Genomic DNA, 26129 nt, shown 5'->3' with positions numbered 1-26129 from the left:
GGCTCTGCAGGAGGCTGAATCCTCGCAGGGAAGGGTTGGGTGACTCTGGGAAGCGGCTCAGGGCTGGGGGCGTCCCAGGGGGAGCCTTGGCGAGGGGGGCTGGGTGGCCCAAAGCACGCGAAACCCTGAGTGTGGAGAGGAGAAGGGGGGCTCTGCACCACCGTGCACGCATGGGAGAGGGGTCGGCAGCCTCGGGGCCGGGTGTGCGTGCGCACAGCTCCATGTGCCGGCACGATTCCTCCCCGTGGCAGCTCCCTGAGGGTGCCAGCACCCTCCTCCCTGCCCTGATGGAGCCGGAGCCACGCGGTGCAGCCAGCAGGCCCCAGCACGAGGGGAAGAGAGCAGCACCAGCATGCCGGGCTCAGCAGGAGCCCTGTCTCACCCCAAAACAAGCAGCAGCCCACCCCGGGCCCCCGTGGCACCGCGGCTCCGCGGGACGGCGCTGGCTCCGGCGGCTCTCGACGCCCAGCGGGAGCCGGATGGGGGGCGAGGGGCCCGGCTGCCCCCTGCTCCCCTCCGTGCCCTCACCACGGACACCTCCACGGGGCCGGCGATGCCGGTGGGATGCCGGTGGGATGCCGTGGTTGGGCTCGGGGCCTCGCTGCCTCCCGCCGCCCCCCGGCCCCGCTGCTCGGCCCGCGGCACCCTCCGCCGGGGCCCATTGTTCTGCCGCGCCGGGCTGCGGGGCAGGATTCCTTTGTCAGAGCTGAACAATATTTTATTCTAACAATTAACCAAACACGCCCGGGCTCCCGAGCCTGTTTGTGATTATTGGAGGACGAATTCCCCAGCCTCGCTCTTGGTGTCGGCTCCGCCTGGGGCCGCGCCAGGCAGAGGGGATCCAGCCCCGCCGAGCCCGGCTCCGTGCGCAGGGCCACCGTGCCCACAGCCCCCGTCCCTGCAGCGGGTGGCGGGGGGATTTTTGGCCCCCTCAGCCCTCTCCGGAGCCCCTGAGCATCTCCGGCGTTGTCTTTGTGGCAGCGGAGCAGGGGCGCGGTGACTCACGGAGCCGGGGGGCTCTGAATCACGGCGCTCTCCGGGCAGGATGTGGCCCCGCGCTCGCGGCTTGGTGCCTGTGAGCGATGGGATTCTGGTTTTGTCCTCAGTGGGGTGGCAGCAGCTCGTTCCCTGCCACGTGGGACGGGGCTGCTGCTTTTCCTCGGGGTCCCCAAGCTCCTCTGGCCCCCTCGCTGCCTTCCTGCTCTCCCAGTCCTGGTTTTGGGGCAGGGAAAGGTGCTGTGGGGTGCGGGTTCTCCGTGCGTCCTGGCTCTCTGAGCCCCTCTCCATGCTCAGGCCTCATTGTGGTGAAAAAGGGAGGTTTCTGCAGCAATTCGCCACGTAGTCCTGGCAGAGGTTAGATTGTCCAGTGCAGCACAGGTGATAAAATCTCTTACAAAATCCCTTGCTTGTGGTCATTTCCTCTCCACCCCGTTGCTGTTCCCAGCCAGGAGCGACGCAGCGGAGGAGCCCGAGGCAGCAGGGGGATGTTTGCCATCCCAGGCCAGCACCCAGGGGTGAGCCATCCGGGGAGATAAACCCTGAGAATATTTTTTCCATGGCTGTGGAGATGGATGGTCAGCTCCTGGGGTTTCCAGGCGCAGAGGAAGGGAGCTGCAGCCTCGGGGTGGGAGGATGTTGAAGGGGCGCACGCTGCAGCACTGCCTTGGCGCTGAGTGTTTGGCATGAGAAGGCACCGGGTGCCTAAACCTGCTCCTTCAGGGCCACCTCCTCGGCTGTGTCCCCCGTCCCTGGGCTCTCAGCCTGCTCCTGGATCCTGAAATTCAGCGAATCCTCAAAGCACAGCGGCTCGGGCGGCGGGGCCAGGCAGGGCAGGCGCAGCACGGCACCGGTGAGCATCCCGCTGAGCAGCGAGCCTCCAAGGGCCACAGCCAGCCCTGCCACTTGCCACAGCGCCTGCCTGCCACCACCACAACCCCACAGATCCCCCGCCACCCCGCTGCCATCGGCGTGGGACAGCTGGCACCTCTTGGTGTCCTTGGAGGCCACCAGGACGGCCACGGCGCTCGCCACCGCGCCGAGGATGCCCGGCAAGCCATGGAGGTTGTGGATGCCGCACTGGTCGTGCAGCGCCAGCCTCCTCGCCAGGAACGGGGTGAGAAATCGAAAGCCGAGCAGGCAGACGAGCGAGGAGAGGCTTCCCAGGGCCAGGGAGGCCGCCGGTGTGATGGGCACATCAGCCAGAGCACCGATGGCCACCCCTCCGGCCAGGCTGCCGTTCTGCAGGTGGCCCAGGCTGAGCTTGCCGCCGCTCTCCAGCAGGCTGGAGGCCACCACGGTGGTGACAGCGCCGGCGCTGAGGGCTAGGAAAGTGTTCAGGATGGCTCGGTGCTGGGCATCACCCGGTTGGCACGGGGCGGCCACGAAGCTGGGCCAGAAAACCCAGAGGATGAGCGTCCCCACCAAGGCCAGGAGGTCGGATCGGGGCGTCGGGGTCTCCTTGGGATGCGCCGGCCGCCTCTCCGTCCCAAACAGAGCCTTGGAGACGCCGAGGCCGAAATAGCAGGCGAAGACGTGGATGGTGATGGTGCCCCCCACGTCGCGGACGCCCAGCTGGGTGACGACGAGCCACTCGCTCACGAGGTAGACGGGGACCTCGCAGAAAGCCACGGCGAGGAGCTGGCAGGGGCTCGTCCTGCCCAGGACGGCCCCGACCGAGATGAGGACGGTGACGGCGGCGAATTCGGCGGCGAGGACGTCGTGGAGGCCCAGGCGGAGCCGGCCGTGGCGCACGCCCTGCAGCAGCAGCGCCCACTGCGTGGAGACGTTGAGCAGGAGGAAATTGTGGGCGAGGGCGCTGAGCCCGTAGCGGGGCAGGAAGGCCAGCAGGAGCCCCAGCCCCACCGCCAGCATCACCTGGATGTCCTGGAAGAGGGGGAAGAGGCCGGGGAGCTGCTCAACAGCCCGGGTGCCATCCTCCTCCTGCGTGGCCGCGGCCGAGGGCTCGTCGTAGGTGGCGAAGAGGGTGAAGAAGAGCAGCAGGGTGCCCTGGAAGAGCCCCAGGGAGAGGGGCAGGAGGCGGCGGGCGCTGGCGGGGGGCGGCGTGGCCATCCTCGGATGTGGCAGGAGGGGACGGTGACCGCGGTGCCGCGGTGCAGGGGGTGGCACAGGAGGGGACGGTGACCACGGGGCAGGGGACGGCAGCCCGGCGGCGCCGGGAGAGCTCACGGGGTGAGCCGTGCTCTGCTGCTATCTCAGGGATTTTATGGCCACGGTTAATTTTTAACCGAGGATGGGGGCTGCTGTGCCGCAAGAAGAGACTTTTATTCCCCCCCCTTCTCTCCTCCTTCAAAGCAATGCTCAGACATCGCCCGTGCGCTCTTGCTTGGCCACCATAAAAAGCGGGCGCGAGGCTTTTAGGATTTTGAAAAAAGAGAGGAAAAGAGGAAAAATCTGCTGGGGGGCGGCAGAGGAGCCCGTGGGGCCGACAGCACTGCTGGAAATGAGGGGGGCCCCGCGGAGTGCACCCACTTCCCCCCCTCTCCAGCCCCTGCGCCCACAACGAGACCTCTCCAAACCCCACAGCCGTGGCTCGGAGCTGTGCAGAGCCCCTGGGGCCGGGGCTGGGGAGGGTCTCACGGGTGCTTGGTGCCACAGGAGGGGTGGGGGCCCACGCGGGCGCGCTGCAGGAGGCAGCTGAGCTCTGCCAAGGCTCCCGCGCTGCCTCCGGCCGGCCGGGGACGGCTCCCGGCCCATCGCAACCCAAAGCAGCGCCATGCGTGGCTTGGGGATGATGTGCGCTCTGCTCGGCAACTGCCCGGCCTCCGCAAAGCCCCATAAAGCTCCGAAATCAGGCCGAAAAGATCATTTTCTCACAGGTTTGTGTTGGCTTGAATGGCTGGAAATTCATTAACAATTAGCGCGCGAGAAAAACAAAGCCCAGAGCAGCCAAGCAGCTACCCCGAAGTTTCTGGGTTGCTGTTTAATGTGACATTTTGCCAGTGAATGTCTGGAAAAAAAATATGAGAACCACAAGAACAAAAGGCAGAAGGGTTGGTAAATATTTGTTCCAGAGAGAAGATATTTTTGTGCTGTCCCTGATCTCAACACCCCTGCCGCGGGCGCTGGCTCCACGCCGCTCTTCGTCATTGTTACTGGAGGATGAGGCAGGCGAGGGCGCAAAATGGGAAACAATTGTTGAATAATCTGCGCGAGAGCTCCTTTGCCAAACCCTCCCCTGCCATTTTTCAACAGCAAGATGCTGGAAATCAGGGCAACGTATAGGAGGAGGAGGTGCTTTGAAGGAAGCGCCGCCGGGCCTTGCGATGGGGTTGCATCGTGCCGAGCCGCCTCTCTCCATAAAGAGGGGGCAAAGAAAAATCCCAAAGGTTTTTTTTTTTTGGGGTGGGACCTGGGGATGCTTCATCAAGCAGAGGCCTCCGTGCTTGTCCCTGCCATGTGGGCAGAGCAGGAGAATGCCACCACGGGGACCCCAGGGACACACGGGGTTGGGGTCCCCATTGGGCTCGCTCCGGTGTCCCCAAGTGCCAGTTGGGGACGCGGTGGGGCCGGGGAGCACAGCGGGATGCTCTCGCCCACCTCCCCCCCAGCAAACACGGGCTGAGCTCCCACCCCCAGCCCCATCCTGCGCTGGTGGTCCACAGGGGATGCCTCATCCTCCCCCACCCCCTGCTGATGCAAAAAGGGGAAAGAAAGGCAATTTCAGCACTGCTGACCCCATTGCGTTACATCCCGGGTGTGTGCCGTACCCATCGCATGCCACATCAGCCCTCCAGCGGGATTTTTTCAATGGGATGGCTCGACACAGAGAAAAGCTCGACCCAGAGAAAAGCTCGTTAGCTCCTCGTGTTTAAGATAAATCCTGGTTCCTGGCTTGAGCTGCTGGCCGTGGTGGCGCGGTGGCCTCGGCTCGCTGCTGCCAGCTGCCCCTAGCCAGGAACCGTGGGGTTTGCTGTGGGGTTTCCAGTGGAAGCACCTTGGTTCAGGTCTTTTTTTGGGGGGCAGGGCTGAAAAAAACGCTGATAGGAAAAGCTGCACAGAAGGAAAATTGGGTTTGAACGGGTATTTAAAAAGGAGAGAGCTGTAAAGGTTTGGGAATCGCAGCAAGGAGCCTTCTGGGAGGGGTGTGCTGCAGGAAGAAAACATCTCCAGAGCATCTTAGTGCTGCCGAAGCACCACGGTGCATGGAGATGTGGAGAGATTTAAGAGGAAAAGCCCTTCTGGATCCATCCGGTGCCCGTGGCAAGGTTTGGAGATGCGGGGTTGGCACGGGCGGCTGTGCCGGGTCCATAAACACCGCGTGGGTGCACCCGGGGAACACGGCACGGGGTCAGGCTGCCAGGCTACGTGCCCGGAGCTGGTTGGGGAGGTGACAGCTCCTTATCTCCATCTGCAGCTGATAGGGAACTGCAGGCTCAGCGGGGTGGAGCTGGCAGGCGCTGGAGCCGGTGCCCGCCCTGGGGCCGGGGGGTCAGGGTGCTGCGCCCTTGGGTGCGTGCCCTTTTCCTCCTGGAAACCTTACCCCGGCGGCGTCTGGGGATTTGGGATGTGCACGTGGGTTCCCAGAGGGACAAAAACCAAGGGCAGCCACCAACAAGCTGAGCCATTTGGTACCCCAACACCTCTGCTGGCAGGCGGGATGTCCTTTTTAGCTTTCCAAAAGCAGACGAGGGCAAAGAGGGCGAAGGACCCCAGCGCAGAGAGCGAGGGACCCCGGCGGGGCGCAGGTTAACGAGTAACCTTTATGGCCCCCATAAAGAAAGGTCGAAGTTCCAGGAGGTCAGCGGGGAAGGCGAAAGTCCCCCTGCCCCACGGCACCCCTGGCCCCGCGGAGCAAAGAGGGGGGGAAATGATTAACCTGGGGGAGCTGGGTGCGCCCGCGGGATGGGGTGGGGAAAGTTTGGTCCCTCCAGGAACCCTCCGCGGGCACCGGGGAGTTTTTTTTTTTCTTCGGCACCAAAGGAGCAGGGCCTGGGGACGGAGGAAGCATCTGGAGAGGGCCGGGGCGGCGGGGAGGGGACCATTGAATTCCACCCCCCACGTCCCCCTTTCACTGTGTGGGCAGTTGTTTTATGGCAGGAGGGCTGGGGAACCATTTTAGCATGATCCACGCTGAGACTGCTCGAGGAGTTCCCTGCTGAGGGCTGGATACAAAGAAAAGCTGAATTAACTGCGGGTCATATAAGGCAACAGGATCTGACAGATCCGAGCCAATATATGCTGGCAACAGCCAGTCCATGGCACTGTGAGAAAACACTCCTGCAAATTTAACAAATCCCTATGGTCTAGAAAGTCATGTACAAGAAATTACTAATGAAGGGATCTAGTCATATCTGGATTTCCAGACGTTGGTCATACTCCCACCGCATTTCGCAGGCCATATAAGTACATGGATCTGAATCCAGGGTGCTGGAGACCAGGAGAGGATTGTTCCGATCGTTTTGTCTGACCCTCCTGCGTCACACCGCGTCCTTGCGCCCGAGCCCAGCGCTGCCGGCGGGGGCTCAGCCGGGAGGGGATGCTCAGCCCAGCCGTGCCGTGCCGTGCCGGGCGGTGGCAGCCGGATCCTGCAGCTGCCTGCCTGGAGGAGCCCCAAGGGCTTGGGAACCTTGATGGGATCGGGGAGGTTGGGATCGGGTCCCCTCCTGCCCCGTGGCGATGCTCCGGCGCCCGGGGATGGGTGCTGGGGACCCCTCTGTGTGGGCAGGAGGGAGAGGGGGCTCCGGCTTCATCTCCATGGGGCTGCCAGAGGATTCCCAGCTGAGGCACAGCACGGAGGGGAAGAGCTGCTGGTCCCCCCTTATTTCCCAAATTGTTGTCATCCCTCTCCCCACAGACACCCCAAAAAGCCCCATTCCCTAAAAACCTTCACCACCCAGCTCCCCGCTCCCTCCCCATCCATCCCCGAGCCCCCGCAGCTCCTCCACAAGCACACAAACACCCGCCTGGTTTCTAACCCATCCCTTTTATTATATTTCCCCCCCCCTCTTCTCAATTCCATCCCGGCGATGCCGCCGGCAGCCGCGAGCCGTTAAAAGCCCCCGGATGGTTCTGACCCACGGAGCCCCGGCGCTCGCGGTGCGGCTGCCGGAGCCGGGCAGGTGGCCAGTTCCCCCCCCCCCCCCCCCCCAAAAAAAAAATAAAAATCCAACCTCCCCCTTCCTTGAACCCCTGGCGAGCGGGGGCTCAGCCCGGGGACAAAAAGGCACAGACGTCACACCCGCATCACGCGGCCCGAGTGGCCTTCTCCATCTTGTTAGCACATTGTGTAACACAACATGTGGAGGCGCTGGGACCGCACACACATGCGCTCCCCAACAGCCCGACGAGGGGGGAAAAATTAAAAAAAAAAAAAAAAAAAAAGAAAAAGAGAGAGAGAGAGAAAGAAGAGAAAAAAAAAAAAAAAAAAAAGGAAGCAATTTAAGCTTTGAATCTTTCTCTTTAAAATGTTCTCATGGCTTCATTAGAATTTGCAGCCACAGAGGCTTTGAAGACCCTGGTATAAGGAGTGAAACATCTGGAAAAATTAGGATTAATGAAAACATAATTCCCAAGACTAAAGGAAAGATTAATCCTGCGTTACCACTTGTGTGTTCCACAGCTTTTCCCCAGCTCGTAACGCTGAACTTATTAAATCGCCTTGAGCTGAGTTTTCCTTTTTCTCTCTCCCTCCCCTATTGAGCCGAATGGAAGCGACTGATGCCAAATGTAACGATAACCAACTGTGCCGAGCAGCGCGTGTGCGAGCGCGCCGCCCGCCCCGCTCCACTCCGCTCCCAGGTGGGCGCCCGTGGCCGGCAACTGGGGGTCCCGGGGGGGTCCAAACCGAGGGGCCGGGGGCGCTCGGAGAGAGGGGCGATGGGCGCTGCGCCCAGCTGGGCTGCACCTGCTCCGCTCCCCGCCGGTGTGCCGGCGAGATGAAGGGGATGCTGGCGAATTAAGGGCTGAATTTGGGGGTGAAAGACCCCGTTTCTAAAGGCTGGGCTCTCCCCCGAGGTGCTGGGGGGGGGCGTTTTTGCCAGCCTGGGCCAGCAGGGCCGTGTTGCCCTGCGCCGTGCCGTGCCCGCGTTGGCACCGCCGCTGTGGCCGCGTTTTGTCGCCGCTGGGGCGAGGCTTTGAGCTTGGCGTTGAGCAATGCGAGCCCCGTGCCAGCTCGCTCCGTGGGCGCTGCTTCTCCGCACGGGGCTCCTGCAAGCGCGGCCACCCCGCGGGGAGGCCCGGCCGCAGCAGGGATGGGGCACGCTGCGGGGCTCAGCCCCCACCACGTCTAACCCTGCTCGAGCCCCTGCAAAGCCCTCGGAAGGGTTGGCCAGGAGGATTTGGGGCTGCTCCGGAGCTCGGCTCAGTCGTGTTGGGGCTTTGCGCATGGAGGGACCGGCTGGGGAAGCTGCCCTTGGGTGGAAAACCCTTTGGCTCTGTAAGATCCTGCAGCAAAATCCTATTTATTCGGGGTCTGAGTGTGATCTGCAGGCAGCAGGGAGGTGGTGGTGTTTCTGGGGGTCACGTCAAGGGTTCATCCCTCGTTGTGGGCCTGGGCACGGCACAGGAGCTCCTTGGCATCAGCCTCCTGCTGCTCCAAGTCCCTTCTTTGTCGCCGCAAAGCCCGGCGAAGCAGACGCTAACTCGCCAAAAAAAAAAAAAAGCCTGCGAGCAGGGTCAGTGCAGTTCTCTCCCCAAATTAAACACCAGTACATATGTCTATATAGTGGTGTTTATTTAGAATAATAAAAGGAGGCAGATTTCACTTCATTACGCCTTAATCCGTCCCACGTTTGGCGCGGGGGAAGGCCGGGCAGCGTGAGCCCCGCGCTGAGGCCAGCTGCTCCGCAGAGCCGCTCTGGCGAGCAGCTTGTGCAGCCCGTGAGGTAGCAGGAGCCGGCTACCAGCTGCTCTGCCTGGCTGCTGATAGCCCCCCAGCTTTGCCGGTGGCTCCACGGGGACGGGGATGCTCCGAGGGCGCAGCTGGCCCCAAGGGTTGGAGGAGCAGCGGGTGCTGGGATCGGTGTCTGGGGTGCAGCGCGTCCTCTTTGGATGTCCCCGCTGGGGTTTGGGTGGCACCTCGCCCTCTGGGTGCCCCCCAGGACCTCTGTTTGCCATCAGCTCGTGGAGAAGCAAGATTTGGTGGGCTTTGGGGGAGCCTGGCTGGGATGTGCGTGCAGGGCTGCAGCCTCCACGGGCCATAGTTGCATTTATCCCATGCGCGAGGGAAAAGGGCACATCTGCCCCATGCTTGGGCGCAGGAGGGGGCAGCGCACTCTGACCCTATCCTACGGGGTCCTGGTGGAGGGAAAGGCTCCCAGGACAGACAGAACGGACAGGACAGGACAGGATGGACAGGACAGCCTGCGAGATGCACGACAGATCAGTGCCCCACACAGCATCCTCCCTGCAGCACCACGAGGGTGACAACCGGGGCCGCGCAGGGGCTCTGCTCCCTCCTTCCCACGCCGCCGCCTCGCTCGGCGCTCCCGGTTGTTTTGCAGAGAGGAAATCTGCAACCTTGCTCTTTTTTTTTTTTTTTTTTTTTCTGTTTTTCAGTGCATGTGTGCGATGGCGGGGCCCAGCTGGGGGTGCCGGCGGCGGTGCCGGCGGGCGCCAGGTGCCGGCTGCGCGGGGCGGGAGGTGCCCGGCGCTGCGGGGACAATGCCGGCGGCGGCCCGCGGCGCTCGAGTCCGCATTGTGTGAGCGAGGAGGAGATGGATGAAGGTCACATCCTGCCCCCTCTTCCCATGCCCGGCACCAGGAAAAAGCTGCGCTTTGTAAATACGAAAATAAACAACAAACTCTTCCCCCCATTTACCACCTTTCCCCCCCCACCCCTCCCCAAAAAAACCACCACAACAACAGCCCCGGCGGTATCGGAGCCACCTGCTCGGGGAAGTGATTTTTCATATAGGCAGGAAGCGGGGGTCTAATTAAATCTCAGGTCAAGAGCATAAAGGGAGAAAGAAGTTTATTTACAAGCCCTCGAGCGCAGCCGGAGGGGCGGGAGGGGGCTGCAGGGGTGCACACACCTCTGGCTGCGCGTCGGAGTTTTGGCGTGCCGGGGAGGGAGCGGCGGTGTTTTGGCACCGCACGGGGGTGGCACGGAGAGCCGGGCACCGAGGGTGGCCTGGGGGCAGAGAGGAGGAGGAGGAGGAGGGATGAAGGCAGTGATGGGGACCCTCTGCCTGCTCCTCGTGCCGCGGTGGCAGAGGGCAGCTCTCTCGGAGCGGGAGGGCGCAGAGTCCCCGCTGCCCCCTTCCCCTGCGTGTGGAAAACCATCCCGGCCAGACCTACAAGAGCGTCTCCAGCCCTCAGCGAGATCATATGAGGTTTCTGTTTCACAAGAAGGAGGGATGGCATTTCCATTGTGCTCGCTGGGGATGTGTTGCAATGTGCAGCCGCTTCCATTCTTTGTCTTCCTCCACGCAGAGGAGGAGTCTCAGCCTCTTCCAGAGTGACCCATCACACCCTTCCCCCCCCCAGCCGCGAAATTCGGCTCCGCTGCCCTCGGCAGCCCTCGGCGCGGGGCGAGCAGCCCAGGTGTCCCCGTGTCCTCGTGGGGTGGCACCTCCATGCGTGCCTGGGCATCTCCTGTGCCACCGACGCTCTCGGTCTCCAAAAATGCCCCCGCCAATGCCCCCCAGTGGGTTTGGGGACGCGCGGTGATAGCGGTGCCACGGCGTGTGCCACTTGCGCTCTCCAGGGTCCCCCGGCAGCTGCTGCTGCCTGCTGCAGAGCCACTGCTTAATTTTCACAATAAATTAATGAACCAGGGCCTGATTCCACCAAAGACCCGGCATTGAGCTGGGGATGGCTGCAGCTGCCCCTCTCCCCCAGCACCTTCCTGCCCCGCAGCCAACTTTTGGGAACCGCTGCGGGAACATCGTCTTTGGGCATCCTGGACCCATTTTCTATTCCCCAGCCAGGCTTTGTGTGCTGAATACGAGTCACTAACGGGGCATTATGATGAAAAATAATCCAGAAACAGGCAAGCACCAGCTGGAGGGGCTAGAAAGGAGCAAACGGGTTGGAGGTGCTGCTGCATCACCATCGGGTCCCTTCTGCAACCACCATGGGGACACAGGAGCCTCACCGAGGGCACCCAATGCTCCAAGGGCACCCATTGCAGAGCCAGCAGCAGGGCTCCCCCCGTCCCCATCCCTCCTGCTTGCCCCCATCCCTCCCCGTGCCGGGGCCGTCCCCTCCTTGCCACCAGCACCCCGCCACCGCTCGCGGTGCCACGGGACGAGGACGCAGCCCCGGCCCCGGTGCCGGCCGCGGGCCTCGCTCCAGCTGGGCGCTGTTTTGTAAGGACTCCTGGGCCTCTGCGGCGCAGAGATAAGCCCAAGAATTCGCCGGCCGTTCCAAATATCCTGTCCGCTTCCGCCCGCCGTCCTCGCGGCCGCTCCAGCCCGTTTGTCTCATTTCCGCAGCCGCACGCAGGGGAGAGCTTCCTGTTTTCCCCCGGCCCCGGGGCGGGCGGGAGGAAGGGCAGGACAATGGGCGCAGGCTGAGATGGGGACGGGGACACGGGGGACACAGGGGGGACACGGGGACCGAGCCCTGGGTGCCTGGCACGGGGCCGCGTTGGGGTTTTCCTTGGTGGCCCCGGGTGGGCGCAGGAGGGGGGTGGGTGCGCCGCTGCGCCCTGTGAGGGGAGAGGCTGGGCTCTGCGGGGTGAGCTGAGATTGCAGATGGGTTTCCTTGCCTTGCCTTGCCTTTTTTTTTTTTATTGTTATAAATCAAGCCAGAGTCAACTCTCCAGAGCTCCCCCTTTGCACCCCAGTGGGTAACAGCACTGCTGGGGGGTGAGGACAGACGTCACCCCCGGTGTGGGCACGCACAGCGTGGGACCGGGGCTGGGAGCAGCACCCCGGGATGTGGGGGGCATGGGGGGGGACCCTGCCCTCCACGTGGGGACAAAGCCACCGCAAGGCACTTCTCGGGGTCCCTCCAGGAAAACCACACGTCCCACCACAACACCCAGGGCTGCATTCCCCAAAACCACAGTGCTGAAGGGCTGCAGCCCTACGGGGGCTATGATGTGAGGGGGGGTGAGGTGCTGGCACCCAGCGTGGAGGGTCCCCGCTCCCAAACCCCACCCGTGGGAAAACGGGGATGTGCTGGTGGGCTCTGCTCCCTGCCAGCACCATCCGGGGAGGGGGGCAGCTCCTGGGCAGCCCCATATCCTTGGGCACCTCGGGTTTGGGGCCGGGGGGCTGCGGTGGGGTGGGGAGAAGGGTTTTCCTCCGGTGCGTCCGCCCGGCTCGCGGGCCGAGTGTGAGTGTTTACCCGCAGCCTTTCTCATCGCTTGCAGCATGGCAGGAGTTATTCAAAGGCGGGCGGAAGCGAGCGCAGCAACTGAAACAACAATGAAAAGGAAACGGAGCTCGAAAAAATTCTCCGTTCATAAATCAGCTGAACTGCAGGTGATCCCTGGGCAGGGGCGAGCCAAGGAAAAGAGGCGGCTGGAAGCGGCCGGGCAGAACGTCCCCACCAGGACTTTGGGATGGGGGCGACAGGCAGGGTGCCCCCGGGTGGCTTTGGATGGCGGGGATTGTCGTGCCCGTGTCCCTGGGGCTGTCACCCTCGGGTGCAGGGCCAGGAGAGGTGCAGGAACCGGGGGAGGTTTTGTGGTGCGTGAGCGAAGCCGGGTGCGAGAGGCGAAACCATCCCGGGTGGGGCCGCTTTCCGAAATGGGGCTGGCATCACACGCACACGAGCCACCAAGCCCGGGGAAATGCAAAGAGCTGCAGCCAGCAGAGACCAGCTCGGGGCAGAGAATCCTTGTGCAGCTGTGCCACGGCCCATGGAGGCTGGCAGAGTGGGAGATGAGGTTATTGGGGTACTCGAGGGGTGCACAGCCAGGGGACCCCACAGCCTCACTGGGGTGAGCCCCGACCACAGCTGGGATTGCCCTGGGAGCAGCCCCGTGTTACCCTCACCTCCTCTGCGCCCCTGCTGCCTTTTGGGGACCAGCAGGTCTCTTCTGAAGCAGAAAAGCCAGCAGGATCCAGGCGAGCGTGGCACCGAGCCGGGAGATGCCAGGGTTAACAGGAGGCGATTGCGGGCTCTCAGCGGCCCCGGCTCCTTGCTGGGATCTCATAAAGGCCTTTTCCTCCTTAGGAATTGGAGCTGCTGGCTTGGGATGGGCTCTGCTGCGCGCTGGCAGCATCCCACGGAGCTGGCATGGCGAGGAAACAGCTCTGCCTGAGCCGGGTCCCGCGTCTCCAAAACCTGGGTGTCCCTCTCCATGTCCCCCCCCGGGGTCGCAGCGGGTTTTGTCACTGCTTTGCCAGCCCGGGGTCCCCACCTCATCCATCACCCTCACGTTGCTTCTCCAGGCTTTTTAGCCCCGTGGATCGAGCGAGGATATTGTAGCCGCTCCCCAAAACACCGCTGTGAGCCAAGACCCAAGCTCAGGGATGCCAAAAAGGGGGCTGGCGCCTCCGGACCCGCACCCATGGGGCACCCGAGGGTGGGCAGACGGCCCCAGGACCAGCCCGGTGGCAGCAGGCTGAGTCCTACATCGGTGCTAATGGGATTTTTCCTGTGCTGGAGGAAAGGACTTGATCATGTTCCCTGCACTGGGAAAGGCAGACGGGATCGCTTCTCCGTGTCTACCGCTATCGTCTCCCCCTTCCTTGATTTCCCTGTCATCTTGTCTTTCAGCAGAGCTAGAAAACCAGGAGACCACCATAAATAAATCCTGTGTCTTTAAGCAGTTTTGTACAGTACAAGAAAACGCACTCGTTGAATTACAGCTTTTTAATCAAATACATGTAACCATGTCACTTAAAGTGCTCGCGAAAAGCAAAAAAAAAAAAAAAAAAAAAGCAAAAAAAAAAAAAAAAAGAGAGAGAAACACAATTGGAAGAGCACGATATTAAAACCAGCTGCTTTTTTACCCCCACCACAGTTAATAGTTTTTGAATGTTCTGAATGAGAGAGAAAACAGAGCCAAGCTCCACTTTCATGTCCATCTTTCTGATCAAACCCCATCACCGGGGGGGGAGCCGGGCAGCCCTGGCACAGCGGCCGGGCGGCGCGGGGGACGCGCTGCGTGCAGCCCTGAGCTCCCCGCTCCTCTGCAGCTCCTCTCCGGCTCCTCGCAGCCACCTCGACGTGGGAGCCCGTGCTCCTGCTGCAGCCCCAGAGATGCAGCGGTGCGGAGAGGTTGGGGCTGAGACACCAGCCAGGTCCCCAAAAAGCCAAGCAGCACAGTGGGGCAGGGCCGGAGCGTGCCCCGCTGTGCCGTGCATGCTGCTCGGCCCAGATACATCACCGAGCAGCAATCCTGTCCATCAATTTTAACCCTGATCCACCTCCCGATGCTGTTTTTTGGAAAATTGGCATCGCTAGGATGGAGCTCATCCCCCGTGGGTACCAAGGTGTGTCGGTTCCTACAGCATCACCTCCCCCAGTTCAGCCGGTGCAGTCCCCGTGCCCCATCCCCGTGCCTCGTCCCCGTGCCCTGTTCCCAGTCCCCATCCCCGTGCCCTGTCCCCGTGCCCCATCCCCTCAGGGCACACACGCCGGGACCACCTCGACGTCCACCTCCGGCCTAGCTGGCCGCCGGCCCTTCCTCACGGCCTGCCAACCACCCCGAGCTGCTCGGCTCCCCTGTAGCATGGACCAACGCTCATTAAGCGCGAGGCAGAGACCACCAAATATGTCAAAACACACTTAAAATTTATTGTTTCATACCATACGTTTGAGTCTCTTGAACGCCGGCCAGTGTTTCTCCCTCTCTGCGATGGGGCCTATCTGCTGTCACTGATGCTTCGCATATATGTAGAGCCCCTTTTCTTTCTGTCTCCCCCCCCCTCCCCTTCTTTCTTTAAATGAAAAATACAAACAATTGATGGAAAATGTACATTCGTTCCATATGGGACGGTCGGAGCGTGGAGAGGAGCCAGGAGAGTCATTTTTAGGCAGACTCCCTCTCTCTCCAGCGGATGGCTGGATGGCTTCCCAGAGCGGCCCCGCGCGGCCTGGCCTGACTCTCCTGACGAGCCTCAGACAGTCTGTGACGCTCCCGCCCCGGCGGGGGGGGGGGACGTGATTCAGCTCCCCACCAACCTCACCCCCCGGGGCCGGTGGGCACGAGGAGGGAGAGGTGTCCACCAAGACCCTCGCCGGGTCCCGGGAGGGCTGCGCGGAAGGAGATGGGTGGACGTGGTCAGTGTGGGAGATGGGGTTGGGTTGGGTTGGGTTGGGTTGGGTTGGGTAGGTTGAGTTGATTGGGTTGAGGTAGGTTGGTTGGGTTGGTTAGGCTGGGTTAAGTTGGTTAGGTTAGGTTAGTTAGGTTAGATTAGGTTAGGTTGGGCTCAGTAGGCTAGGCTGAGTTGGTTGGGTTGGGTTGGGTTGAGTTAGGTTGGTTGGGTTGATTAGGCTGGGTTAAGTTAATTAGGTTAGGTTAGGTTAGGTTAGGTTAGGTTAGTTTAGGTTAGGTTAGTTTAGGTTAGGTTAGGTTCAGTGGGCTAGGTTGAGTTGGTTGTGTTGGGTCGAGTTAGGTGGGTTAGGCTGGGTTAAGTTGGTTAGGTTAGGTTAGGTTAGTTAGGTTAGTTAGGTTAGGTTAGGTTAGGTTAGGTTAGGTTAGGTTAGGTTGGGCTCAGTAGGCTAGGTTGAGTTGGTTGTGTTGGGTCGAGTTAGGTGGGTTAGGCTGGGTTAAGTTGGTTAGGTTAGGCTAGGTTAGGTTAGGTTAGTTAGGTTAGTTAGGTTAGGTTAGGTTGGGTTCAGTGGGCTAGGTTAAGTTGGTTGGGTTGGGTCGATTTAGGTTGGTTAGGCTGGGTTAAGTTGATTAGGTTAGGTTAGGTTAGTTAGGTTAGGTTAGGTTGGGCTCAGTAGACTAGGTTGAGTTGGTTGGGTTGGGTTGAGTTAGGTTGGTTGGGTTGATTAGCACGGGTTAAGCAGGTTAAGTTAGGTTGGATTAGGTTAGGTTAGGTTAGGTTAGGTTAGGTTGGGTTGGGTTGGGTTGAGTTAGGTTGGTTGGGTTGGTTAGGCTGGGTTTTGTAGGTTATTTTAGGTTAGGTTAGTTTGGGTTGGGTTAGGTGGATTGATTTTGTTGGGGTAAATTAGTTGTGTTGTGCTGGTTGCGTTGGGTTGGTTAGGGCTGGTTAAGCTTGGGTTAGGAGGTGTTGGCCAGGCTGCAAAGCCTTTCAAGGACAGGCTTAAGGACTCCTTGCTGACTTCTTTTCTTTTTCTTTTGCAAAGGCTGAAGGTTTTTTGACGCCTTGGACCCGTTTTTCTGCTGGCAGCTGCCCCCATCTGCCCACCACGGCCAGCAGAGCAATGGGGAGAAAAAAAAAACCCTCGCTCTAGCTGTTTTTCAGGAAGAAGGCTCAAAAATCCACGAGCAAACCTCAGCCTCTGCTGAGCCTTCCTCTCCCTGCTGAGCTCAGCCCCAGGAGCTGAGCCCACACCCACCGAAGCGGGCAGAATTTAGGGAATATTGCCCGGGAGAGCTCCTGGGGGGGGGTTCGGGTGGGCTGGGGATGGGCAGGAGCTGCAGCTCAGCACCACTCATCGGGGCCGCGGAGGAAGCCGTGGCTTTCCTGTCCTGCAAGAAGTGTTGAGATTTTAAAACATTTCCTTTCCCAAACTGGGCTGCAAAGCAGAAAGTTTGGGAAAGTTGGGGAGCTGAGAAACGGAGACAACCTTTTCTTCAGCTCGGTCGGGAAAGGCTGTGCTGGGAACATTTTAAACCTTTCTTCACACTTCAACCTTTTCCCTGTGGTTAACCTTTTCGGCGCGTACCGCAGTTACAGTCCCGAGTAACTTGCCTCCAATCTAAAAAAACTGGAAACTTTTTTTTTTTTCTTTTTTCTTTTTCCAGCGCTCGTTTTCTCGAGCAGTCAGGAAATGTTTTGGAGCCATTTCCCACAAACAGGTTTGGTTTTGATAAATCTTCATTTCATTATTATTATTATTATTTTTTTCGGTGGACCTTTTTCTGCGTCAAAACCTCCGGACCAGCCGCCTTGTGCCACGGGGTGGGACAGGGACCCGCGGCACCGCATCCTCTTCCCTCCGACGCAGCGACAGGAGGCTCTGAGCACCCAAAATAAGGGTGCCCCTGCCTGCTGCAGGGGCTTGGGGCCCTGATGCGGGACTCGGCATGGACTGGGAGGCTCAAACTCCCCCTCCGAGTCCCAGCAGGGATGACTTCATCCAGGCTGCGCGTCCCCGGGCGCGTGCCACCGTTCCCTCCCCTGGTGCTCTCCACCGAGGACGGCTCCGGCCGCCCGCGGGTGCCCCGGGGCCGCTGCTGGCTTCAGCCTGGGGAGCGCCGAGCCCGGAGCTGCGCGTTGCCGGGACGGTCCGGCTGGCACATGCTGTTTTAATATTTGGGTGATGTCATCGAGCACTCTATAATGCCATAAAAAAAAAACAGAAGGGCTATAAACCTGACCAGCGAGCCTCCAGCAGAACACACACGCACACACACACACACACACGGGGGTGCACATGGCTACAGATGCGTGCACACGCACGGGTGTGCGCACAGACACACACACAGAGGCACACGCATGGATGCACGTGCAGATTCACACACGTGCAGATAGAAAAAATAGATTAAAAAAAAAGAAAGAATAAAATGGAGACGTGCTTTGCGCACACACGCGCTCAGCTGCATGCACACCAAAACACGGGGATGCGCACACGTTTGCGCACACATGAGCGCACGCAGCAATGTGTCTACACGCAGATGCACACGTGTTGGTGCACACACATGCTTGCACACGTTTTTTTGGATGCACACACGCTCATGACAACACCACAGCACCGTGGCAGGTGGCACGGGGAGAGCAGAGCGCGGTACACACGCGGCCCCGGGGCTGGTGGCACTTGCACAAACGTCACGGCACGTGGGACCTGCACAGAAGCAACCCTGGTGCATGGAGGCAGTGAGTCCAGGGGGAGCCACAGCCCCAGAGCCCCAGGGGACACGGAGCAGCCACCACCAGCCCACAGCCACGCAGGTCCTGGGGCTGCCTCCCCTCCCCGACCCCGCAGCCGTCCCCAGGCAAGGCGGCAGGATGCGCCTGTCAGTTTTTAGATATACCTGTCAAATTCTTCCCCCTGCATCTCTGCGGTAACGACCTGCTAAGAGCCTCTCGCTCCTCCTCCCCAGTCCGAAGCCATCAGGCACGGAGCTTTGGAGAGATTAAGTCATAAAATCAGAAAGGGGCTGCGTGGTAACAGCCCCAGCCTGAGCCATAACAGCAGTGAAATCATCCCCAAACTATTCCAGCAAAAAGTCCATTTCCATTTCCATGCAACACCTGACCACCCCTCGGCCGGCTCTCAGCGAAATAAAACGCCCGCCTGTTGTTTCCTGGCCTCGGCTGGGCCAGAAGGGGCTGGGGGCAGGGAAGGAGAGGATGTTAAAAATAAAAGCGCTCGCCCCATGTGCGCCACTGGCCCCAGCAAGCGGCGCAGGATGGTGGTTTTGCCATCGGTCCTAACGCAACGAGTGGCTGGAGCGAGCGCCTGTGCTAACGGGGCCGGAGCAGCCTGGGTGCCAAGCAGCCCTCCTGCCTCGTGCCAAAAATGGGGCCGGGGGGGCTGAAACCTCCCCAGAGCTGCCAAAAACGCCGGTGGTTTGGGACCAGGCTGCCCACAGAGGCACCAGGCTGGAGGGCAGGTCCCGGTCCAGCCGCTGAGGATGCTTCTTGATGTGTTTTACACCCAAAAAGGCAGGGTTAGGTGAAAAAGGCTGCAAAAAAACAGTGAGCAGCATCACCGCAGGGTCTGGCCAGAAACCATCGTCTGGCACCAGCCCTTCTGCCTCCTGTTATCTGACCCAAACCTGGGCTCCTGTTTTCTTCCTCGCTCATTTTCCTTCTTTCTCGTTTCCCTGCTGGCCGCGACCTGGCGTAGGGCTGGCCAGCGGGCCGGGGGGAGTGGAGCATTGTTCACGGGCTCGCTTGCAATTAGGCTTTATTATTAATAAAAACACACGGCTCGGGGCGGCGGGGGGTTGGCAGGGCGCTGTGCAGGAGGAGGAGGAGGTTTTGCTGGGAGCTGTGGAGCGGTGTGGGAGCATGGCACGGGGAGCTTGGCTGGATGCAGAGCCAGAGCCACCAGCGAGGTATCCTGGGCTGGTTGTCTCTCCATCCAGGGACAGCTCTGGCTGCTACAAATCACCCCAGCACCACCACGAATTGCTCCAGCACCACAAATTGCTCCAGCACCACCACGAATTGCCCCACTGTGTGCGTTCAGAGCGCTGCAGCAGCGATGGCACCGCGTTGTGTCTCCGGTGCAGGGTGCTCTGCTCGCTGCTGGCCGTGGGCATTCGGCAAGGAGGGAACCCCGGGTGCCACCTGGGGGTGTGCAGGGCAGGGATTTTGGTGCTGGAGCCCCGCCTTTGTACCTGAGTGATGTATTTGTGGGGTGACGCTGGGGAGGGATGGGGATAACGGGATAAACAACACCTTAATGTGGGTTCCTGCCTGCTGGTACCTGCCCCGACTTTGTGGAGCATCCTTGGGCACAGAGCGGGGACACCCCACTCCCTCCAGCTCACGACAGGGTCACATTTTCAACAATTTTACAGCACAGGTGCTTTGGGAAAACAGCGCACACCCAGCCCTGGGCACCCCTAAAACGAGGGCACGTCGGATCCCAGCGTCTCCAGAGCAAAGAGCAGCAGCTGAAAACCACCCCAGGGGCTTCCAGCCCTGCGAGCTGGGAGCCTGGCACGGCCCGAGGAGCCAGCGGCGGGGAAATCAGGGGATTTCTGCTGCAGAAAAAATCACCCGAGGCTTCCTCTGCGCTCTGCCACGCCGCCGCCTTCCCCCCGGGCGCTGCGGGCAGAGGGGCGCAGGGCGTCTGGAGCGATGCTCCCTTAATCGCAGGAAATGATCGCATGCTCGCGGGGAAGGTACCTGGAAAAGAAGTCAGGGTTTTTTTCTTTTTTATCCCTCGTCTCCTTCCTCTCGGGCTGCTGCTGGGACCGGCGCGGGACGGAGCCTATAGAAGGCTGCTTCCTTTCATAGTCATCGGCGGCGGCACAGGATGCTTCTCATTTCGTGTTTTGTTTGTTTGTTTCAGCTCCGATTCTGGCACACGTCGGACACACCACTCGCGGCCGGCCGCCAGCCCTCCCGTGTAGGTAATGATGTCATTTTTCCATGTATTCCCCCTTTTTACATACTGTATATGGCAACACAATGAGGTTCGTTTCTGCCGTTTAATGGGAACGCATCGCCAGCCCCCAAACGGGTTCGTTTTATTAGCACTTCACATAAAAAAAAGTGAGTCAGGATTTAGTCCTGTTAACACTAATGTGAATTTAATTTAGGAGAAGCTCGAAAATTAATGTCATTTGTTAAATATCCATTTCCCCTAAAAGGCAATTCTTTGCCAACAACAACAACAAAAAAACTCTTCTTCTATTCATTTTTTTTTTTTTTTTAATAGCCTTTTTTGGCTATATCAGCCTGGTTTAAATCACTCATCGTTCAAGGAACGGATGCCACCAGCGTTTTTATGCAACAGATTGTCAGCTCTGCTCCTCCAACCTGGGGGTCGCAAACGCTGCCTTCGGCACCAAGAGCCGTGCGCAACGGGGCGAGCAGGGCCGGGATGGGACGGGGGTGCTTGGTGGGGACGGGAGAAGGGAGGACCCTCGGTTACCTGGGCAGGAAGGCAGCTGGGAGGGTTTGGGAGGTCCTATGAGGATGCTGTGAGCGACTGCGTTGAGAGTTTGGAGAGAAGGGACTCGGTTTTGGGGCAGTTTCGCAGGAAAACGTGGCGAGCGCGCGGCGACGCCTCCCCACCTCCCCACCTCCCCGCCGGCTCGGGGTAATAACCACACGAAGGCATGGCTCGAGAGGAGGATATCGCAGGTTTTATTAGATGCCGTGTATCTGAGAACAGCTGCTTTCTCCCGCATCGGTGGGCACGGGGTCGGCCGCGAGCACCCCCCCGACCCCTGTAGGGCGCTGCCGGTGCCGCGGCCCCGCGCCCAAGCCCGAGGCGGCTGGCGGCAGCCCCCGAATCCGCGCAGCCTGCCAGGTTGTCAGAACATTCATCAACGGATACAGCAATCTGGAAATGGTTGGGACAACATGGATTTGCGGAAAATATGTGTTCACACAACAAGCGCACAAGATGGGAGCAATTAGCCGAAGATGTTTTAATAATTAACCAGTATCAAACAGTTTGCTCTCCTTACAGTCCTAGACAATAAAAGTGTTTGCAGTCGTATTTTTCTTTTGTACAAAATTCCAGTCGATTGTTCCACAATATTTACATTGTCATTCCCTTTTCACAAAATATCTCCTTTCCCCCCCCCCAATTTTTTTTTTTCTTAATTTTTTTTTCTTTTTTTTTCTTTTTTTTTTTAAATCCAGCTTTGCTACATAAATGCTTTAGATCTCGTGGATATCCCTTGATTTATTTCTTTAAAAGTCTAATAATAAAAAAAAAAAAACAAAAACAACGACGAAGACATTAAATATCATTTTATATATAAAAAAATGCTTAGTAAAAATATAGTTTTGTTGCCCAATTAAAATATATTGCTGAGAATACAGTAAAAACTGTCCTAAAGACCACCACTACTGGGCACCGAGTCTTCCACGGCCCCTGCAAAGGCTTCCTAAAGTCTCCCCCCCCTGCGTGAGTTCGCCTGCTATGGGGTTAGATAGTGGGGCAGGCGGCTCTGGTTGTCCTTTTAGTAGTTGTTTCAGGCAGGATTCACTGTAGTTCGCCTAAAAACGCCCCCGAACTGGTCGGGAGCTGCAGCTGAGCCCCGCCGAGAGGGCGGGGAGAGCAGCGGGCAGGCTTAGTGCGTGCGTTAACCTTGCTTTGGAAAGGCGAATATGTGTTATATAGGCATACGGTATATCGGTGAGTTCAGCATGATCGTTTTTCTTTAAAAAAAAAAAAAAAAAAGAGAGAAAAAAAAAAGAAAGCGATGCATTTAATGAGATACTCTAAATATTACGGAGCTCGTGGTTAAAGGAGGATGGCTTCTCGGTTCGGATGGAGAGCGGGCGCACGGTGGGGCGAAGCAAACCCAACCTAACCGGTGATGCAGGGGCTGTAATAAACGGCGCTGCTGGCGTCGGACAGGGCGGATATCAAGCTGCTCTCCTCGCAGGAGATGCTTCTAGGAGTCACTTTGGAGAGGGAGACGTGGTAAGGGAGTCCCGAGGCGTCGGGACGAGTCCTGCTCATGTTCAAATATTGATCGAACTCGTTGCGGTCAACGTCCGTCCACAGCTCGCTTTGGTTCAAGTGATCCACGCTCTCCATGTGGTGGGCTTCGGGAGGGGGCGAGAGCTGGCCCAGGTGGGCGGAAAGCCCGTTCTGAGTCCCCGAGCACATCTGGTTGTAGTATATGCTGGAGGGATGGGGAGTCCTCATGGCGTCGGCCAAGTGCGCCGGGGTCTGCGCATAGGGCACGGCCACGTCCCGCCCCATGCACTTCTCCTGGGGAAACTCCAGCTGGTGATGGTGGTGGTAGCCGCGAAAGGGCATCATGTTGCAGTCATCCTGCATGTGAGGAGGGAAAAACGCCGGCTCGGTTTGTTCCAAGACATCCAAGGGAGACATCTCGGGAGTTGGCAAGCCATAGTTTTCAATATCCGACCCCATGGAGTGGAGTTCTCTGAAGTGGTTAAGTGGGGGAGGCTGGGGGTGGCCCGGCTGGCTGCCGCCGTGGTGACTCATGCTGAAGTTGTCACTGCAAGGCTGGGAAAGGTTATGGAGGAGGATATTGGGTTCCATCCTCTTGATTTTCTTGGCTTGCTTCTTTCTCCTCGGGCGGTACTTGTAGTTGGGGTGATCCTGGAGGTGCTGGATTCGCAGCCGCTCGGCCTCTTCCACGAAGGGACGCTTGTCGCTGGCGCTCAGCGCCTTCCACGACTGGCCTGGAAAGGGGGGAAACGAAGCTCTGTGAGAGGGGGCACACGAGGAGGGGGCACACGGGGTGTTTGGGGGTCCCTCGACCACCTCCGTGCCTGAGCTGGGTCCTGGTGCGGGCACAAATTAGGGACGGGGAGCGGGACCCCAAAACGGGGTTGTCCCCGCGTGCCCGGTGCTTTGGTGCAGGGGGGAACGGGGGTGCAAAACCCCGGGGAAATGTGGGACCAGATTTTGCCTCCTGGGGTGTCCGATTCCCTGCATCCCACCCCGCAACCCTGCACCTCTGCAGCCCCAAATCCTGTCCCCAAATCCATGCTCTGCAGCCCCGTATCCCGAAACCCCCGTCCCTGCATCCCGCAGCCCCGTGTCCCCGCATCCTGCTGCCCCAGCTGGCCATATCCTGCTTCCCGCAGCCCCGCATCCTGCGGCTCCGTCTACCCATATCCTGCTTCCCGTGTTCCCACATCCCGCATCCTATGCTCGTGTACCCCGCATCCTGCAGCCCCGTATTCCCGTATCCTGCATCTCCCCAGCTGCGTGTTCCCACATCCCGCAGCCTCGTTGTCCCGCATCCTACAACACCAAATCCCACAGACTGTTAGCGCTGCGCCCCGCAGCCCTTGGTCCCACAGCCCGACATCCCTGCATCCTTCAGTCCCATATCCTCAGGGGCTGCCTGCCACAAACCTCACAGCCCACATCCCGCAGCTCCCCGTCCCTGCAGCCCTATATCCTCAGTCACCATCCCACAGTCCTGTCCCCTTCCAGCCTCTCCCCTGTCCTTCCCCTAATCCCACTGCCTCGTCTCCTCGCAGCCTGCGCTCCACAGCCCCGTTCTCTCGCAGCCTACATCCCAACACCCCGTACCCTACAGCCTGCATCCCCAACCCCTTATTCCTGCATCCCGCTGCCCCGTACCCCTGCCATCCACAGTCAGCTCCGTGTCCCTGTATCCTGCAGCCCCACACTCTTGCAGCTCACGTCCCCAGCCCCATAGCTGTGTACCCCACGTCCCCAGCCCCGTATCCCTGCATCCTGCAGCCCTATACATTCGCAGCCCACATTCTTAGCCCTTTACCCCACCAAACTACATCCCCAGCCCCGTATCTTTGCATCCCACTGCCCCACACCCCTGTATCTGTGCATCCCAGCCCCATACTCTTATAATGCACATTCCCAGCCCCGTATCCCTGCATCCTGCAGCCCTAAACCTTTGCAGCCCACATCCTCAGCCCCACACCCCAGCAACCTACATCCCCAGCCCTGTGTCTGTGCATCCCACTGCCCCACACCCCTGGAGCCTGTGTCCCCAGCCCTGCACCCCTTCATCCCCAGCCCCATACCCATGTAGTCCACACGCCCAGCCCCATATCTGTGCATCCCACAGCCCCACATCCTACATCCCCATACCCCGTACCTCTGCAGCCCACATTCTCAGCCCCGTACCCCGGCATCCTACAACTCCAGACCTGTATCTGAGTGTCCCACAGCCTCAAATCCTACATTCTGATACCCCGTACCTCCACAGCCCACATCCTCAGCCCCATACCCTGGCACCCCACACCCCCAGCCCTTTATCTGTGAGTCCCGCAGCACCACATCCTACATCCCCATTCCCCAACACCTTTGCAGCCCACATCCCCAGCCTCATACCTTGGCATCCCACACCCCCAGCCCCGTATCTGTGTGTCCCACAGCCTCAAATCCTACATCCCCATACCCTGTACCTCTGCAGCCCACATCCCCAGCCCTGTTCCCTGGCATCCCACACCCCCAGCCCTGTATCTATGAGTCCCACAGCCTCAAATCCTACAACCCCATACCCTGTACCTCTGCCACCCACATCCCCAGCCCCGTTCCCTGGCATCCCACACCCCCATCCCTGTATCTACGAGTCCAACACCCTCAAATCCTACAACCCCATACCCCGTATCTATGAGTCCCACATCCCCAGCCCCGTTCCCTGGCACCCCACACCCCCATCCTTATATCACAGCATCCCGCTACCCCAAACCAGCAACCCCCACCCCCAACCCCACACCCCACCAACCCCATCCCCATCTCCCCCTCTCCCCGTCTGCCCCATCCCGCTCACCCAGCATCTTGCTGAGCACGGCGTTGTGCAGGTCGGGGTTCTGCTGCGCCAGCCGCTTGCGCTCATCCTTCGCCCAGACCATGAAGGCGTTCATGGGCCGGCGGATACGGGAATCCTCGCCGGCCTTGCCTTCGGTGCGACCCGCCGGGGGGCTGTATCCATAGCCCGGTTCGGGACTGGGCGTACGGCTGGGGGCCGCGCCGGGGGCCGCACCGGGAGCCGTAGCACCGGGGCCAAAGGTGAAATTTGGCTCGGGGCTGGGCGTGCGGCTGGAGGGTGATGCAGCTCCCGGGGGGCGCGCGAAGGCGAGCCCGGGCTCAGCGGCCGGCACGGCGGCGGTGACCCATGAACAGTCGCCCCGGGGTTGCGATATCTCCTCTCGGCAGTAGTTTGACTCAGATATATTCATTCCAGCTGGACAGCACTTTGTGTCCGACCCGAGCGGGTGCCGGAGAGAGAATCGAGTCCCGCTGCGTCCCACCGCCTCCAGCAGCCGCCGAGCAAGGAGCGCCGCCGCTCGCTTCCCTCGCCTTCAGGGGGGGATTTGGGGGTCGCCTTGTTTTGTTTTGGTTTCTTTTCTTTTGCCCTTTTTTTTTGTTTTGTTTCTTGTTCTTTCTTTTTTTTTTTTTTTTTTCCCCCTTTCCCCCCCAAAAAAACTTTTGGGATGATGCTGGGCTGGAAGGGGCAAAATATAGCCGGGCTGGACCAATCAGCGGGGCGAAGGGGAGGAGGAGGAGGAGGAGGAGGAGGAGGAGAGGGAGAGGGAGAAGAGGAGGAGGAGGAGGAGGCGATGAGGGGGAGGAGGAGGAGGAGGAGGAAGAGGAAGGGGGGCGTCCCCAGGCACAGGCAGGAAGAAGCCGCCTGGGGAGGGCTGGGTTGGGACCGGTGTGGACGCCGCTACCCGGTTCCCTTCCTCCCAAGGAGGAGGGCTATTCATTTTTTTTGTCTCCCTCCTTTTCCTTCTTTTTCTTTCTTTTCTTTTTTTTTTTTCCTTCTTTTTAATTTTTTTTTCCTTCTTTTTTATTTTTTTTTTTTCTTTCAAGCCCCTTTCCTGGCTACTTGAAGTCTGCCAGAGCCTCCCGCAGCCCCGGGGAAGTGTTTAGATTTGCTGCGTGTTTGCAGGGGGACGGGGATGCCTGGGGCTTGGCGTTTATTTTTCTTACGACTCCTTTCGTGTGTGTGTTTT

The 26129-nt window shown here is 59.7% G+C and overlaps 1 protein-coding gene and 1 pseudogene across 1 annotated transcript; both read right to left on the bottom strand.

Moving 5' to 3' along the window:
* On the bottom strand, window positions 1-3839 carry LOC137865343 (ammonium transporter Rh type A pseudogene; annotated as a pseudogene).
* Window positions 3840-20802: 16963 nt separating this feature from the next.
* On the bottom strand, window positions 20803-25607 carry SOX18 (SRY-box transcription factor 18). The gene is made up of 2 exons (XM_068700482.1): window positions 24944-25607; window positions 20803-22853 (listed from the first exon to the last, which is right to left on the bottom strand). The coding sequence occupies exons 1-2, from the start codon at window positions 25350-25352 to the stop codon at window positions 22003-22005; spliced, it is 1260 nt and encodes a 419-aa protein (XP_068556583.1). The 5' UTR covers window positions 25353-25607; the 3' UTR covers window positions 20803-22002.
* Between the last annotated feature and the right edge of the window lie 522 nt (window positions 25608-26129).

The sequence above is a fragment of the Anas acuta genome, chromosome 16 (genome assembly GCF_963932015.1).
Source record: "Anas acuta chromosome 16, bAnaAcu1.1, whole genome shotgun sequence".
NCBI lineage: Eukaryota > Metazoa > Chordata > Aves > Anseriformes > Anatidae > Anas > Anas acuta.
This window is presented reverse-complemented; position numbering and strand designations above follow the sequence as displayed.